Source organism: Gallinula chloropus, assembly GCF_964237585.1.
Source record: "Gallinula chloropus genome assembly, chromosome: 4".
NCBI classification, from domain to species: domain Eukaryota; kingdom Metazoa; phylum Chordata; class Aves; order Gruiformes; family Rallidae; genus Gallinula; species Gallinula chloropus.
The window spans coordinates 18,786,367-18,803,831 of record NC_140088.1 but is presented as its reverse complement, the minus strand read 5'-3'; the positions used below and the strand labels follow the sequence as shown (position 1 = coordinate 18,803,831).

General features: G+C 39.3%; 1 protein-coding gene across 3 annotated transcripts in view; it reads right to left on the bottom strand.

Annotated features, from left to right (window-relative positions):
* NAV2 (neuron navigator 2) overlaps positions 1-17,465 on the bottom strand; it is a gene marked incomplete at its 5' end in the record, with an annotated part of 391,595 nt that overhangs the window by 125,718 nt on the left and 248,412 nt on the right. For all 3 annotated transcript variants that reach the window (XM_084263024.1, XM_084263022.1, XM_084263023.1), the window contains one exon: positions 6,456-6,528. In XM_084263024.1, coding sequence (XP_084119150.1) covers positions 6,456-6,528 — 73 coding nt within the window. The remainder of the gene's footprint in view (positions 1-6,455; positions 6,529-17,465) is intronic.

Here is a 17,465-nt window from a genome sequence, read left to right as displayed (position 1 = left end):
CAACAGTGGGTCACATAACAGTCTGAACTCAGTTCCTTTAGGATATGACAGGCTTTCTGCACATCTAATCGGCATTACAGCTAATTACCAGTGAGCACCAACTACAGACAAGTAACTAGTTTCTCCCCTGCGGTGACCATGCGTTGTCTTCCATTTCTGCTACCGTCTGTGTGTTAACTCCTGTGTGCTTAAAAAGATGGTTCCTTTAACCCAAAATAACCATAACAGCCAAACCAAGAACCCCACAACAAGTCTATTAACAACAAGACCCTGTAAATGATTTCTCAGTCCTAAATTTGCACGAGAAGGAAAAAGTACTCAATTATCACACACTATAATTTCTGGGATATCAGACTAATAGTTTCCACTAAAAAAATCCGATGGAAGTTCTGCACTAGAAACCATGATTGCTGAGCGAAATAGGTGTATTTAAAAAGATAAGTAACAGTTTGATACAAACCAATAAAAAAATAGGATACCAAGGTACTTATAGATAGATGGTGAATGAATTCAACTCATAGAAGTCATCCTGTTCTATGCAATATCAAATGCAAAATTGTAAATCCATACAAGAATACAAAGATCAAGACTAGTACCAGACATGCAGTTAGCTGCATCATAATTAATATGCAGGGGCACCAATTCAGCCTTGCAAACAACCTTAATAACGTGCCATGACTTACTTATTTAGCATGTTTAATTTCCTAAATTAAAAATATGAATTTAGAAAAATGACATCAAACAGCCAAACACTACATAGACCACTTGAACTAACAAAATTTACTGCTGCCCTACATTTTTAAACCCCTCTGGATGGATTAGTGCAAGAGGGAAAGAAAGGACATGTGGTAAGACAGTGGCCAAGTATGAAAGTGAAAATCAGAATTTCAATTTCTGTTCCCAGTTCTGGCTGAAAGGTTGTTCTGACTTTGAAGTGGGCCATGCTCTACTCTTTATTCCCTTGCTTAGCCACATTTCTGCTCACATTGCTCATCTTTCCTGTGCAAAAAGCTTCTGTTCTTAACCCCAAACCAGCAAATCTCAGGTTTGTGGTTTACAAATTTTGCTCTCCTCTCCATACTAGCTTCTAGCTTTTGTCCCCCTGTCTACCTGTGCCTCAATCCACCTTTTCTTCCCAGACAATAGTCTAATTGACTTTCTTCCTTATCTTGTGGCCCAAGTCCATGTCCTCGACAAGTCCTTGACCTTATCCAAGTGGTCCTGGCCATCACCCAGACCCAGGAAAGTACTTTTCTTTCCTCTCCTGCTTCTTACTAGATTTCCTTGCCAATTTTTTTCCTCCGTGTAGTCTGGCCTTTCACCAGTGCTCTTTCTCATTGCTGCCCCCATTTCCTTATTTAAATGGTTATCAACCCCAGGGCCTTTGAGCAACCATTTTGCATCTTCCTTTTTATTTTTCCGCCCCCTGCCCCCAGCCAATTTTAGTCTCTACCTGGACAACGGTTTCCCAGGGAGTTCTGCCTGTTTCCCCTTTCCCAGTCCACTCCTGCTCCCATGTAGCATCCTAGCACAAAACAGTCTGCTGCTGCTGCCATCAGCATCAGGCAGGTTTCTCCTCTAATCTGCCTATGTTTAGTGCTGGAGGGCATGGATAGAAGCAGACAATAAAGTAAAACAGATACAAAAGACAGAAAAGCTCAGTAAAAAGGATCTCCTTATCTCCAGTAAAGAACTCAAACTACTCAAGGAAATGGTACAGCAAAGTAGTACTAAATCAATGTCTGAAGTGCAACTAAACAGGCCCAGAGGCACTGGGAAGCACAAATGTGGGCCAGAAGAGAAAAGAAATTCCCAGCTGTCTGCATCTTTAGGGTTAGCAAACCTGTACTCAACTGGAATTTGGGACTTGATTTCAATGTGGAGAGGAGCAATTATAACATGAACCCCTGCAAAGAACCTGTTGCTTTCTATAGCTGTGTGTCTTCTGCTGCGTTTATGAAACAGCAACCTGCTTTTGGCATTTTGCTAAGGTGTTGAAATAAATAACAATCAAAAGAGGAAACACCTTTAATGTGTTTCAAAAGAAACAGTCTTTTTCCCTTAGGATTTTAAGCAAAATATTTTAAACAGGACTTTTAGAGGTAGTTCTGTTTCTCTTATCTTAAAGATAGACTGAAGTAATTCGCCTGGCAGTTTGCCCCTGTACTTTGGACAAAAAGAGTATTTCAAAGAGTACTTCAACCTTGCTGCGCTCTGCCCACCAGCACAGTCTCAGCTGCTTCCTGGTTTAAGTCTCCTCTGGTCCATGTCTCACCTCAAACACACGTCAACTTAAATGAGGACAGGCGTGTCACCCACACGTTTTAAATTTGGAGCCAAAACATGCCCATTTTGTATATTTGAAACTAAAACTCAAGATATTTGAAAGGAAGAATCCCCACAAATCCATCCTTTGGAAATTTCCACCCTGGAATATCTCCATTGCTCCTTGTTTCACCTACAGCTGGAACTTCCACCACTGTAGCTTGTCAATCATCCTTCTCTGTCTTCACAAAAACACACTGGATTCAGTGGAAGTTGAAAAACAAAAGAAAAAAACCCCAAACAGTTCAGGACAAGGAAAAGGTAAAGTTAGGAAAGGTCTGCTGGATAGATTACTGGAAAAATGTCATCATTTGACTCCTCTAACACTTCTGAATGAAATTTATATAAATCTTAAACTATTCATTATGTATGGAATAAAGATCAAAGCAATCCAATGAAGAAGAAAAATCATCTATTGGTGTTATTTAGTCAAGCTTGTTTGCACTTGAGTCTGTAAAGATTATTTTGTATCTGATTCCATAAAGCACATGGGAATTGAAAGTGCCAAAGGTTTGAATTTAAAGCACAATGTTGAGTGGTAGATGTACTCCAGTGAATCCAGGACACCTGACAAAGTACAGGCTCACTCAGCATGTAGGCTGATGGGGCTCTAACCTGGCTTTAGGGATACAAAGCTACCGAAACAGGTCCAGGACAAATGTTGGAGACTCTAATCTCTGCCCTCGAGGCAGGGAAATGCAATAGGGGAATTAATTCCTGCCACATACTCTAGGTCTGCAGGGAATTTTTTTATAATTATTAATTTGTTAGAAGACTGTACGTAATGGTACTCAGTGTTCCATCATCAAAACTGGGCAGCATGGTAAGTGCCCTGCTCAGGTATGTTCGTGTGCCTGCTGAAATCCATTTACCTACAGAAGTGTGGATGTTATTTCATAGGCAAAAGTCTAAGCAGGATCATGGTTGTTCCAAAGTCTAGCAAGACATTTTCTTTCATCACTTTATGGTTTCACAATTTGTTCAGCTAATCGTTATCCGGCTAATCTGTTACCCAGAAGAGGTGCAGCTGCTATCTGTGACATCGGTTGGAGTTTCTACTGCACATCTCTGTTTTCCATAACCTTCAAAATCTTGGCAGTGATGAGATATTGTGTGAAGGAGGACAAGCTTAGCTGGGCAGCTGCCATTCCAAGAGTCCAAAACACAGCTCAGCATGGAAACAAGGTTTAGAGTGTGGGTACAGAGAGACAGTTCAAACTGATGGACAATAAAAAACCGCACCAAGAAGGAAAAAATTTTCCAGCATCCCCTATAGTTTTCTTTAGTAACTACAAATGAAGATTTTAACATTTAAGAATCTTGGAGAAGGTAATGCCTCCTTGGCTCCACATTACTGGGGAAAGCCTATCTCTAGCACAGTCTAGTCATCATCAGTGACTGCAGATCCACAGTCTCTTCACTGAATGAATCCATAAAAATAGACTAAAGTGGCACACATGTATCTAAGTAGGATCTTTTTAATACTGGAAATATGTGACTCATAAAGTCCCAAATTATTTCAACATTTAGGAGTCATCCAAATTCCAGCTCTGAATCATTGACTTCGCTCCACACTAAAGCTGCACTATTGAAAAATACTCAAGCAGCCCAGGAGAGACCTCAATGTTTATTCCAATTTGGAAGCAATCACAATCCTGTACTTCCTCACAAATGAGGATCTGCAAGCGAAGTAAACAAAGTTATGCGCAGTTGACCTAGCAGGTCTTGGCAGCTCACGCAGAAACACTGGCCTGATTGGGTATGGCACTTCCGTTGAAACGATTCTCTTGTTCAGTTTCCCCCTCCTTCCTCAGCCCAGTTAAAGAGAGACCAAGAACAGAATTTACTGTTGAATTCAAGTCTTTCACCTTTATTTTATTCAAAAAATGTTCTTTCCCTCCCTAGCTGTCACTCTTTTCCTTCAGTATCAGTGGTGGAGCCAGTAAATGTTCTCACTCCTATGATGGCAGCAAACACTACCGGGCTTTTTTCAGTTTCCGTATGGATTTAACGTGTTAATTCCTCGACAGTGTGTAAAGAAAGGAAGAAATACAAAATCAGCAGAAGCCATGGGATAACCTAAATCCTACAGACTCTGAATTGTGATTTGATGGCAGAGCAAAGAACATGAATCGCATTGCTCCCTCCCTAGTGTGAACAACTCCGCACACCGAGAATCTTCCCATCAAATTATCACTGTTTTTCTTAGATTTTGCTGTGTATCAAGACAGGTAAATAATATGAACTTACTACATTTTTACAATATTTACATACCATGTCAAGATCAAAATTGACTTTAATAGCGACTTGGTTGCATTTTCTTCCTAACCATTTCCTGGTAAACAAACTTCCTGCTGTTAGGAGTTTTAACTCATACTTTCTTTTCTTAACACGAAAACCATTCTGATTTTAACCGAGCTATTAAGGCATATAATGAGGGAACTACTTGAGCTGACCACATCAAAGATTCTATTTGGAGGAAAATATTTATTATTCGTGTTCTAACCCAGCTTAAGGATACATGACAGAAAAAGACAGTTAACTTTCAGCCATCTCTTCTACTAGCTGTGGTAAGAGCAGGTTAGGATAATGTGTACTAAGTATCTGCAACTTTGCCTTCCACACTTACAAACCACCTCAAATGTAGCAAATTACATTTCAAATACACCCTTCCAAGTGGTTTGTAAGATCTCACAGACTAGGATGAGGTAAGGGGCCTCCTTCCTAAGACAGTCAAGAATTCTTTAAACTATTCTTCAAATTGTCAAAATGCAATTTTAAATTTTAATTTTATTAACAGTTTTTAAAAGGCTTAATTTTTTTAGTAATTTTAGGAAGCTTTTTATATTTTTGCAATATTTTTAGATATTTTGTACATATATAAAACTTGTGTACATGATGGTTTCACCATAAAGTTCAATGGTGATTATCTGGAATATATTTCATAAGCATAATTTATCATCAATAAGGTAATGTGTGTTCCAGATAAGACTGCAAATCATGATCATGAAGCGCATGGTGCTGGGTTCTGGATTTGTGAGTAACACAACGTTGACACTTGCACAGTGGCAAGGCCTTCTCTTCTTCTCACACTGCCTCAGAGCAGGGCATCAGCCCACCCCACCTACACATCCTTCCTTGCCTTCCTTGTTTGAGCTACAGGACTCCTTCAGAGGAAGAAAACACAGCGTTAAAAGGTAATTAAATCATTCACGCACTAGTAACATACATGCACAATTTGGTGATATAACCTACAAGTAAGTTTTCAAAGAGTCACCAGATCTAACTGAACACCTCACCTGATGCCACACGTCCAATTATTTGTTCTGTGAAGCTCTGAAGGAGATGTCATTTAACATAGTCAAAGTTTGCCTTAGCAGCTACCCATCACAACTGGTTTTCCAGTGGATTTAAATGAAAGTCTAAGTGAAAGCTGGTGCTGAGGATGACAAATCTGTTTGATCTCTTAATAAGACAGCAGTTAAACTGCTTCTGAGGCAAAAGGTACCATATATCCTGAGATGTATCATGCACTGGCATAAAGGAACATTGCAGAGTCAGGTTTGGGTTTTACAAAAATTCTGGTGCTCTTCAAAAGCAGAGTGATTAATCCATGGTCAAAGAATCATTTTCTTCTTGGTTTTCATTCAAAACATTTGTATTTTTTTGTTTTGTGCATTTGGAAACAAAGTAAAAATATCTTTCTTTAGAAAAGCAGAGCAAGCTGGATACCAAGAGAATAACTGAAAAATGAGGAAGTAAATTTCTCTCTCAAAAGGCAAACAATTGCCAGCCATTCACTTTAATTACATGTAAAATCTGCACTCTGATCAATGTGGTAATTACACAACTAAGATGAAAAATTTCTAGCTTTTAACAGAAAGAAACAATAAAGTGACTGAATTCTAATTTGGTCTCATTGATTATTTTTAGAAGTCAGACGTGTGGCGATTAAAAATGTATCTTTACCTACTTTCCATACTGAGGTGAGGAAAAAAAGGAACAAAGACTGTAAAAAGTTTAAATTATCCTTATTAATCTTCCATTGCACTCCATGCACTGGTTGCTGTCACAAGCAGTAATTCAGGCTCCCCATTTTAAATGAAATTTTTAACAGCCGATTGACTCACCTTCTGCTGACAGCCCCTGTATGTTAATCCCCTTAGCAGCCAGGAAACTCAGGCATGCATCTATGTTTTCAATCTGTTCGAGAACAAACAAACAAAAAAAAGAGAGAGACACAAAAAGAAAAAGCATTGTAATAATTGTTTACTTTCACCTCCAGCCACCCCTCATTGTGCTCAATCTTTGTATCTTTGTACGAAAGTCCCTTTGCTCATTAGGTGGGTAGCACAATATGAAACCTCCTGGGTTACTACCCTACTAATCTAACAGAGTATTACGTGGGTCGGGACTTTCTGTTATTTGTACTTGCATGAAGCAAGTTGTTTAACACTCTAGCCATGAAAGAAGATCCCTACACTAAAGGGTCAAGGATGTTATGCCAGGATTTTTAACCGACAAGAAGTATAACAAACACGAAACCGAAAATAAACACGGAGGCCACATTTGCTTGAGAAGGCAGATTGCCACTTGCTCTGAAGTTGACAGCTGGCAAAAGTTTCCAGCCACAAAAGCAGTCAAATATAAAAACCGTAACTAGAAACCTCAGCTGGTATCCAAAAAATTGTCACCCACGACATCCTCCGCGTGTCAGAAATGACAGGCAACTCGGGTCTCTTACTGTGGGGCGAATCCTGCCCTTCAGAGAGATGGTTCAACAGCATTAAACTGCACAGGATAAAATTAATGTTGACCAGGAGAGTCTTCTGCACAACAAGTCTGACTGTTGGCAACTACAGCTGCTATAGAGAGACTGCATTCAAACCCTGCCTAACACAAAGCGAACTCTGGCAGGTTGGATAAATTAGGCCTTTCCCGGCCCTGCCACCCCCCTCTCTTCCCCCCCCCACCTTCCCGTATCTCCTCATGACAATAGAGATCTTTTGGCAACTTCACACCTGGTTTCCTGCTAAGCTGCCACCAAAGCTCTGCTGCCATGTCTGGAAGATGCACAGAGATGCCAACCCTCCCCCAAGACCACAGCACTTCAATGTAAACGCCTATGCGTAGGCACCTCGAAAAGCTACAAGGAAATATCATGTGTTTCCTGTGTAATTATACAGAAGACTTTCAGGTAATATCTCTGATCAATTTTTGCTGTTATCATGGTAATCCATGAGTGATAAAATACAGTCTCCATGTTTGAACATCTTGCAAACAATAATAAATTAAGCCCCAAAACATTGCAACCAAACACTGCTTTCACTTTATACATAAGAAAATAGACATCAAGCTCCATGCTTGCTATCACCTAACTACTTTTCTCCTGCGAAGTTCAGAGACATCAAAGGGGAACATGAAAGATCCAGTTTCCCTGTCAGTTCCTGCTTGTCCTCAAAAAAACCACAGAAGTGGGGGCTGTGGGGCAGTCTGGAGGCTGTGCCCTCAACACCTGACCTATGCTTCTCGTCCTTCTCAAAGTAATTAAAAAGTACAAGGGAAGCTGTCAGAAGACCTATAGAGTCAATTGCTCTAAAGGTACTTCGTTATTTATTGTGTATACCAATAAAAACATGCTCTTCTATTGGGGGGGGGGCAAGTTGTTGAAGTTTTTATCAACCTCATTATACTTTTAGATACGCTGAAGTATATAGCACACTTTGACCATACTTCCAAATCCAGATAGATACCAAAAAAAATACATTTCATGTAAGGTTCAGACCTTGCAGCTGGTAGCAGGGTTCAGTTCAAAGATTCATCTATCCACAGTTCAATACAATATGACAGTCAATCTCTACCCATTTCCTTCTTCAGTGATCAACAATCCTTTCAAGTTTTCAACACAGCTTTTTATTGAGGTGATTTGGGACTTTGCCAGAAACCCAAAGCTTGCTTTTTTGAGAAAAACCACCACACAAAAATATTAATTCATTTCTACCCCATGTACTTAACAAGTCTTCATCATTATCACTACAAGGTCATTTCCAGTCTTCCACACCTGTGGGTAGATTTCTTGTCCCCTACTAAGGAGGATTACTTAGGTCAGTAAGCAAAGACAAGCAATATCTCCTCTCAAGTCCAGATCTGCAGGTGTAGACTCCAAGTAGCTCCGTCAGGCCTGCTCTGCTGCTCTTCCCAGATCCCTCATCTTTCCTCAAACTCTCCTTTAGGACAGACGGACCAAAGGATTAAGATTTACTTCTGGGTAGCCAGTTCCTCATCTGTGCCCTCATTCTTGGTGGGACATAGTAGATTGTATATAGATTATTATCTATGTATCTACATTATCTATATATATATCTATATCTATAGGGATACAGATGTAGATGTAGTATAGAACATTACAGACACAAGAAAATACCCTGTTTCAGCATTTAAAATTAGGCATAATGAATAAGAGACGCTTGCAAAAACAAACCTTTTACATTCAGAAAATAGAAATACTATGGGAAGATCATATGGGGATGCACGGGATCACACATACAAGGAATCCACTAAAAAAATACAACTTAAAAAGCCATCAATATACTGCTGACATTCATGGAGCATCATCTCTGATACTAACAATGTTACATGCCAGAGTGCCAGGAATGTGAGCAATTCATTGATTTTGAAGAAAAAATAGAATCTGAAGAGGAAAACAGGAAGAACTTTGGGGAAATTTAAGAAATTTAAGTAAAATGCAGGTCTAAGGTGAAAAAATTAAAATTTGTGTTGGTGGGAATTTAGGAGAGCATGATGGGCTGGTGGCCCACATACAAATGATTTGTGACAGCTACCTATCTGGTGGAAAAAAGACACACACTCACTTGGCACTCTGGGTCTCTGAAGAGGCAAAAGCCCTGAATCCTCAGCTAGGGATCTGTCTTCTACCACCACAAGGGGCAGAGAACGAGAACAGTGATGCTGGGATGTGTGAGGGATGCAATCACTGATTTTTTTCCTATCATAAAAACTGAAAGCTACTGAAATCTTCACATGTCAATCAGCTGAAGTTGTAAATACCACTTTGTGGCCAGTAACCTGAGTGAAGAACCCTAAACTCAGGTTATCACCTTAAAGCTTAGTCTATTGCATGAGAAATCACGTCACTTCTTTAAGGACAAGAATTTCCAACAGCATAACACCTAATGAATCTGACCGATAAAAGCTCCAAGGAAGGATTCTGTCTCTAGTCTCTGCTGTATTAATGTAGAACTAACTTTTAATAATCTGCGAGTATTGTTTCATGCAGAAAAGTGCTTAAAGGGTTAGAGACAGCAGCATGGTAGTGACACCATTTAGAAATGCGTACCTAGGACAAAAGTGAAATTCCTGGACAGATCACAGCTAAACAAAGACCATGGTGACTTCTGACATTAAGTACAGCTGCCTCCTTGATATGACAGCATTCAGCAGCAAATCATTACTGAGACCGCCCAGGCTCTCCCTTGGCTGAGTATGTGTACTACTGAAACCCTTAAAGCAGATGTGAAAAGACTGGATTTGCCAAAGGGGAGTGTATATATTTTCTTTTTAACTGTGAGCTACAATTGGTTTTTGGCTGACAATTGTCATTTGCTTCGCCAGCAACCTTTAACACAGCAGAAACAAAGGAAGAATGATGACAGTTGGATGTTCTCATCTGCCTACCCAAAACAGGGGAAAGCTATGCAAAAGGAGAAGGAAAACCAAGGACAGACACCTGCAGGGATTATTTCACTTGGCGCAGTACTGGAACCTCTAAACCTGAGCCTCACCTCGCTATACTTCCTGTCCAGAACCATCAAATGAACTTGCAATTTTGGATTGTTGCATATAAACTCTTTCACATATAATCAACCTTCAAAGAATATTATCAGTCCCTTGCTGAACACCAACCAAGGATTGATTGTGAGCCCACAACTGAGGGACTGCCTGCCTCTGGGGGCTCCTCCTCTTTCTTAGGACTACGAGATGATATGAAAAAAAATAAAAACCCATACAAATGAACTTCTGTTCAGACATAATATATCAAGTGTCACAGCTCCCATTCTCATATTCACAGAAGCAAAATGCATGTTTAAAGTCAGCTACCTGAAAACTTCCTCTTAACATCCATCTCTGCTACTGGGAAAGGTTTCCTTCTGTTCTCAGAAGTACCCAAAAAGCAATTACGCATTTCTAACATCAGTGGCCACCGGACACACACTAGTTTTTGCACTCAACATATAATAGCAGTTTCATTGTCTATTCTTGCCAGTGCTAGAAAGAAAAGGAGTCAGGAAACGGCCCAGCCTGGATGAGCAGAATAAGGCATGGAAAAAAAAAACCCCACAAAACAAATATCCCCATTCTGTAGCCTGTAAACAGAGACACAAAGGTGGGCACCAATATACATTGACTGTTAACTCTATCAAAAACCTGAGTATAGAAAGTGCCTACAGCCAAAACTGTCTGTCCAACTCTGCCAAATACACAGGGAAAATGATAACTAGTGCTGTGACAAATACAGATTTTTTTCCTCAAAAAAAAAAAAATTCCCACAATCCCACCAAAAACCAAAATCAAAATCAGAATTAAATTTACTGTAGGTTCCTTCACTTAGAAACCATGGAAAGTTTCTCATGTTGTGATGCAAGACCTCTGTGATAGACGCAGTATTTACAAGCTTATCCAGAAAACTCACTACTTATATTGAAACCAGTGCTTTACATTTCTCTTGAGGCTCCATGTTATGTCTAGTGCGCCAGGAGAAAATGAAGATTGATTGTAAAAGCTTTAAAAGTTTCACAAACCCTTGTGCAGTATTTCAGCTGACTCCACGTGCAATGTGGAAACAAGGAAAGAGCCCAACACAAGCTGTTTTCAGCAAGCTGTTTCTTAAGACCAACTCTATTCCTTGTCTGTACCTTCACATCAATCATTTACACTCAATGTTTTTATATCACAAAGTTTAGGTAGAGCCTTAAAATCTTAAGTCATTAGATAGAGAATACTCAAATCCCTGGAGATTTGGGAAGGGAGGGTTCTCCCTTCAAAAAATGTCTCATTTGCACTATTTCTTAAGCATAACAATATATATAAGAAATACCAAGGCAAAACTGCAAATTCCATTTTCCCCAGAAGGATATAAAATACTAACAATTATTCCTTTGTTTAAAATAAATCTTTGTTAGTAGTTATCCCAATAAAAAATATCTTTTTTTTAATTTTATTTTTTATTTTCAGTAAAGAAAATGTTTATATGCTGCTCCTGACTATTTGGATAAAAGTGTCACTCAAAAAGAAGTTTCAGGATTTTGACAAAACCTGGTTGAAATCTTAGAAATTACATAACAAACGTAACATAAGGGCAAGTGAGTTAATCCATATTCTGAAGTCAGGTTGTAACAGATCTAGCCACAGAAACAAAAACGTATTATATGTACCCTTTTTCACGTGTACACAAAGAGTTGACTCCATGTTACAATTGCATTATTTGGGGTTTTTAAAGAAAAGGACAGTCAGGGCAGTATCATAAGGCTGGAGAACTAGCCTAAGCCTCATCTCTTGCATACACTTTGCCATGATTCTGGGTAAAACCTCAGCTTTCCTGGGCCTCAGCTCTTCCCCTGGAAATATCAGGACAAATATTCAGCAGTCACTCGCAACATGCCTAATATAAACAGAAACGGGGGCAGTAAGGACCACAAAGAAAGCTGTGATTCATGATGGCCAAGATTTCTAATCACATCAAAGAACATCCAAAGGGCATTCTTGTATTGTGAATGGTTTCAGGCAATCCTGCATGATTCACACGGCTTGCCAAAGCTAATCTGGTCTGAGAGAGGCAGATGGAAGGGTTGTACACATTTTCCTAGTTTAATTTGAAAATCAGCTTTTCAGGGGGGGTTCAGGTTTATTTATTCAGAAGAGAAACTTTCCTATGGAGAAAAAAAGCAAAGGGCAATTTTTTGGAAAAATAGCCATGGAAATATTATCTTTGGATCAGCTTTGCAGGATCAGGCCTTAAATATATTTCAGAAGTTCAAGTAGATAATTTGCGTGTAATTTGAAATCTTGAGACATCCTAAATTATTAGTTAAGCAATAAGTTCAACTGTGCGAAACAAATATCAACAGAGTATCCCACCCTCTGGAGAATCATTAATTTTGGTTATAGATGAAACTATTTGGTGGTGTCAATAGACTAGATTTTAGCACATACCACATTAACTGTACATTACTGGCACTAAATCTTTGTTTATGTATTACTGAAGGCAGGAACAAATGGGGAGAAACTATGGCTGTGCTTGGCAAATACGTGAGGAGGAGGGCAGCAAGTCCATGAACGCTTCATTTCCACCTTCTGTGGTTGCTCACAGGAGACCCTGTAGTACCTGAGGCTTCCAAACTGAAAGTTAAGTTTCTAGTGCTGTGCAGCTGGGATTAAATGTAAAATACGATTGATAGTTAGTGAAGATGGGCTTGATCCCAAATAGCCTTGAATTCTACATTAAAAAATATTTTTAAAAGAGCATAAATGCTTGAAAGGAAGGACTAACACTAAACCCACTTGACGCAGTAATTGCTGGCTCTTGTACACTGTTGTATTTCCACTAATAGCAGCTCAAGTGTTGAAGGGTCTCTACATCATTAACTGGAATCTGCAGCAGGAATCTAGTACTTGTGTACAAAGAGCTACACAGAGCATTTTATCTCAAACAGAGCTTTTACCGCAGAAAAAAGTTTTGTATTAATATTGCTCGTTGCTATTAAATGATTAATTATAAAAATAAAATAACTTACGAATCAAAAATAATTTTAGGTAATGCAAGTAGATAACAAATTCTCAATTACTGTGAGTGGGATGACTACATCAGCTAACGATCTGGTTTTGTTTATTCAAATACAAGCAAACTGAAGAAGTCATAATCATAGAATCCTAGAAATGTTTGGGTTGGAAGGGACCTTAAAGCCCATGTCTGCTTTTAACACAGCGTCACAGAATGGTTCTAACCCCCTGCCATGGGCAGGGGCACCCTCTGCTAGGCTCAGGTTGCACAAAGCCCCATGCAACCTGGCCCTGAACACTGCCACGGATCCAGGGGCAGTCTCTGGAGAACCTGTGCCAGTGCCCCACAACCTACTCTTTCAGCTTAAAGCCATTCCCCCTTATCCTATCACTACACTCCCTGATGAACAGTAATGGTCACCTCACAGCTGTGTCATGTGAAGGAGCTTTTGGATTAAAGTCCTTGACAGTTGTTCCTTTCTAAAAAGGATACACAGGAAGGGAGATACCACCACAGGCCATTCCCAGACTTTCCTAGTGCCCTCCCCATCTCTGCTGATGTGCATACTTATGTCTCAAGGCCCGAGGGTCATGGCTTCACCTGTTCCCAACTGAATTATTTTGGCGGCTGGAGGGGCACTGACACATATGTGCTCCTTCCTTCCTTGCACCTAGATAACATCTCCTACTGAAATTCTCCTGCATTAGTACAGTATTATTATGTAAGATTAATCCTACATAAAAAGCAAAATAATTATTTATTAATTAGTTAAAATAACTCTTACCATGCAGTTACAGTGTATACTTAATGTCTAGAAATCAGATTTATGACCACACAGACAAAAGTTTATTTCTCTAGGGTGTATAATCCTTTGCAAAAGCTATGATCTGTATCAAGAGAGATGACCTTAGTACTATATATCCTGTAAAAAGAAACAAACACCTAGGCACCAGAAGAAATTCCCATAAACAACTTTAATTCTTGCATCATAAACCTGACAGAGAAATTTGTGATATTCATGTTTAATATATAGTTTCACTCTACTGTTTTTAAACAGTGCAGCAGACAGCAGGGTTTCTGTTGAATAATGATGCACAACTCAGAAAACAGAATTAAACTATATAAACATGAGCAGATATCTTTTGTTATCTGCCTAAGCCTTAAATTAGTACTACTGTGATTTTGCTGTCGTTTTGGAAGATAATGAGGTTTTCTTCACAGCCAGGGCTCAGAAAAAGAATTAATTAATTTCCCAGAGAGGAGAAGAATAATTGAATTTTTACTTACACCTGTCTTCAAATCAGCCTTACACGCTTAGCTAGAAAAGGCTCAAAGTTAACCCTGAACAAAAAACATAATTTATCCCTGTCAGACTCCAAAGTTTTTGCTCCTGGTACCCATTTCAAGACCAGCAGTGAAGTTATTACAATCCACTGCACCTAGTACGGCCTCACCAAAAATACAGCTTCATACATTGCATATGCCCTAACAAGCAAACATGGGAAGTAATAGACTCTCATTCATAATTTCCTATTTTTCTCCATTTACAAAAACCATAGCAAGGATCTACGTGTTTGAAAATACTGCATAAAAAGCATATTTAGGTAACAATTTTACATAAATAGGAGGATGGGGAAAAAAATTATTTTGCTAGACTTGGATGCAGGTATCAAACACAGAAGTGAAGGATACAGGTATTTCCACACATCTATGTGGAATGATGTGGCTCCTTAATGTGTTTGCTGTTGCATGTATTTAGTTCCCGGGGTGTGGGTGGGTGGGTAGAACTATAGGTATTCAAACAGTGATAGTTCAGTTTAACAGTGAAACAAATGATCATTCCACTCATCAGGACCACAAAGATGATCTCTTATGGGAATGATGGACTATCATCAGCAATGTCTCCAAAAGTTCCAGTATCTGCACCCAAAGGACAGAACAACGTGCACATACTGCCTTATCTCTGATCTCTGCACACAGATGAGTTTTGCAAGCTTTTTTCTCAAGAAGTTATGTAAATATCTGTTTAGTGACACTATCATGCCTTATGGCCAGGGGATATATAGATTGGTCTTAACCAACCTAGCTCTATATAACATGTTATTTTCTACAGCGGCTGGTGGTGGGGATGAGAAGGCAGCTTGTGTTTTTATTTAGACTGAAAGGTCTGCAACACAGAAACCTATGATCAAACCCTGCCTCTCTCACTGATAACAATCGACAAATTATAAGCACAACAGTATAACAGTCTGGATCTCAGGAAAAAAAAAGAGACAGTAAAATTAATCTTATCTAGGAGCAATTGTCATTATGAAGTGAGGAAGAGGGACATCTAAACACAAGGAACCTGGCAAATCACCTCTGTAGTAATCCATTCTGATCTGCATGACAACGCTTGTTCATGCACCATCAACAGAAACACAGGAGGCTTAGAGAAAATGCTTTAGACATTCCTAAACTCGGTATTTGGCCAAGTGCCTCCACAGGCAGTCAAAGGAGCTAAGCTGATGCCTGCCACTGACCAGTCTGGCATGGTTCTGCATAACGGCTTCCCCTCCAGTTAACCTTCAGCTGTGAGGAAACATACCACAGCTTAAGGCCAAAAGATACCCATTTGTTACTGTAGTAACATTAAAACAGATTAAATTTCTAAACATACACTGACAGTAAGATACAAACTCTGCAAGCAAAGCAAGGGCTTACCAAACAGTGGAAAAGTTCCCTTTACTATGTTGCTCAGAACAATCTGGGGTAGGATAACTTCAATATATATGGCTATATTTAACCGCTGGAATATGTTTCCAAAAATCTTATGCCAGGAATTTGCAGATGGGAAAAAAAAGAATGCTTGCAATGCTTTTGATCTTCCTGGCAGGGCTGCTCCCCTGAATTAGCAGGACATGCCCAGGCAGCAGAGTCCTCCTGGGCTTTGGGGAATGGACGGCTGATCAGCCAGACTTCAGTCCCACCAACCCCGAGTGCTTTGCAACAACAGCCTTGGAGATTTATTGCAGATAGCTATGGCACTGTTTAGACAACATCAGGTGTATAAGAATGCTCAAAGTATTAAGAGGAGCAGGTTAAAATGGGTGCCTTCTCTTGACAAGAGAAGATAGAATTATTTTCTACAAGATAAATGAAAGTAACTAAGAATATCTATTTACATATCAGCTCATCCACTCAGTGGATCTTACACGCACATAGCTAGCTGCTTAAGTGATGCAGATGGTTTCAGCTCATCTTATTCCTGCCAACCAACTCCCTAAGGTATACCCAGTTCTATCTTTTCAGTATGGGCTATGACACAACAGCATTCACATTTACTACCTCAATCCTTTGAGAAAAAGAACACAGAATTGTGTATAGCATGTGCCATGCACACAAACACTAATGAAGATTTCAACATCTCATGCTGTTTTCTCCAATTTAAAAAAAAAAATCATAGTAGAGGATGTAGCTGGTGGGGATCACACTGAGGAGGGAAGTAAACAACTCATTTTCAGAATACATTAAATCAGTTAAAGTTTAAAATAGTATTGCCACCACCTTGTAAGGTTTCCTTGCAAATGAAGTTGTCATATTGAAAACACCACTTTCAGCTCGACTTTAGTAAGGTCTTTGGGAAGAAATGCAGGCTCTGACCCATGTTGCACTACAAGATTCTTTACATTTACAATACAGAGTAGAAAGACTGAAGAGTATAATTTTATTAGTTCAGCTTGACATCTGCATCAAAAAGGGATGATTTTTCAAAACTTCTGGTCAACACATGAAAAAATAAATACCTCCTCTTTGTTATTTGATAATGCAGATACTTATATACACAAAGTGATCGTCCTTAGAAATAATAAAACCCAGCCACAAACCCACATGAGAACCAGAGTTATTTCCTCCTCTATTTATGCAAAGGAACTGTGGTGTTGGTTCAGCCCACGTTCCTCTCTGTTGCTCAAAATTCTTGTCTTGGGTGTCCCACAACTTCCTCAGGCTTATGGAGAGATGAGAGTCTGCTTTATTTGTTTTCAGGTTCCCCCTTCCTGTTCTCTTTAGCACCAACAGCTTTGCTACTGCTCCACTCCTTCAAGGCTCCAGCAACAAGGGCATCAAGCTATCACTTCTCAGACTTTCACACCTAATGATTCAGTTCTTTCTGGAGTATCATAAACTGAGATTTTTATTTGTTTTTAATGTTGAACCTTGGAAAAAAAAATATACTTCATCTTTTCTCATGTTTTTTCTTAAATAGAGAGATGTGTCTTACCTCTTTCCACTGCCAGATTCAGTGTTTCTTACCTTGATGTTCAAGGTGGCATAGCCCCTCTACCCCTACTATAAGACACCT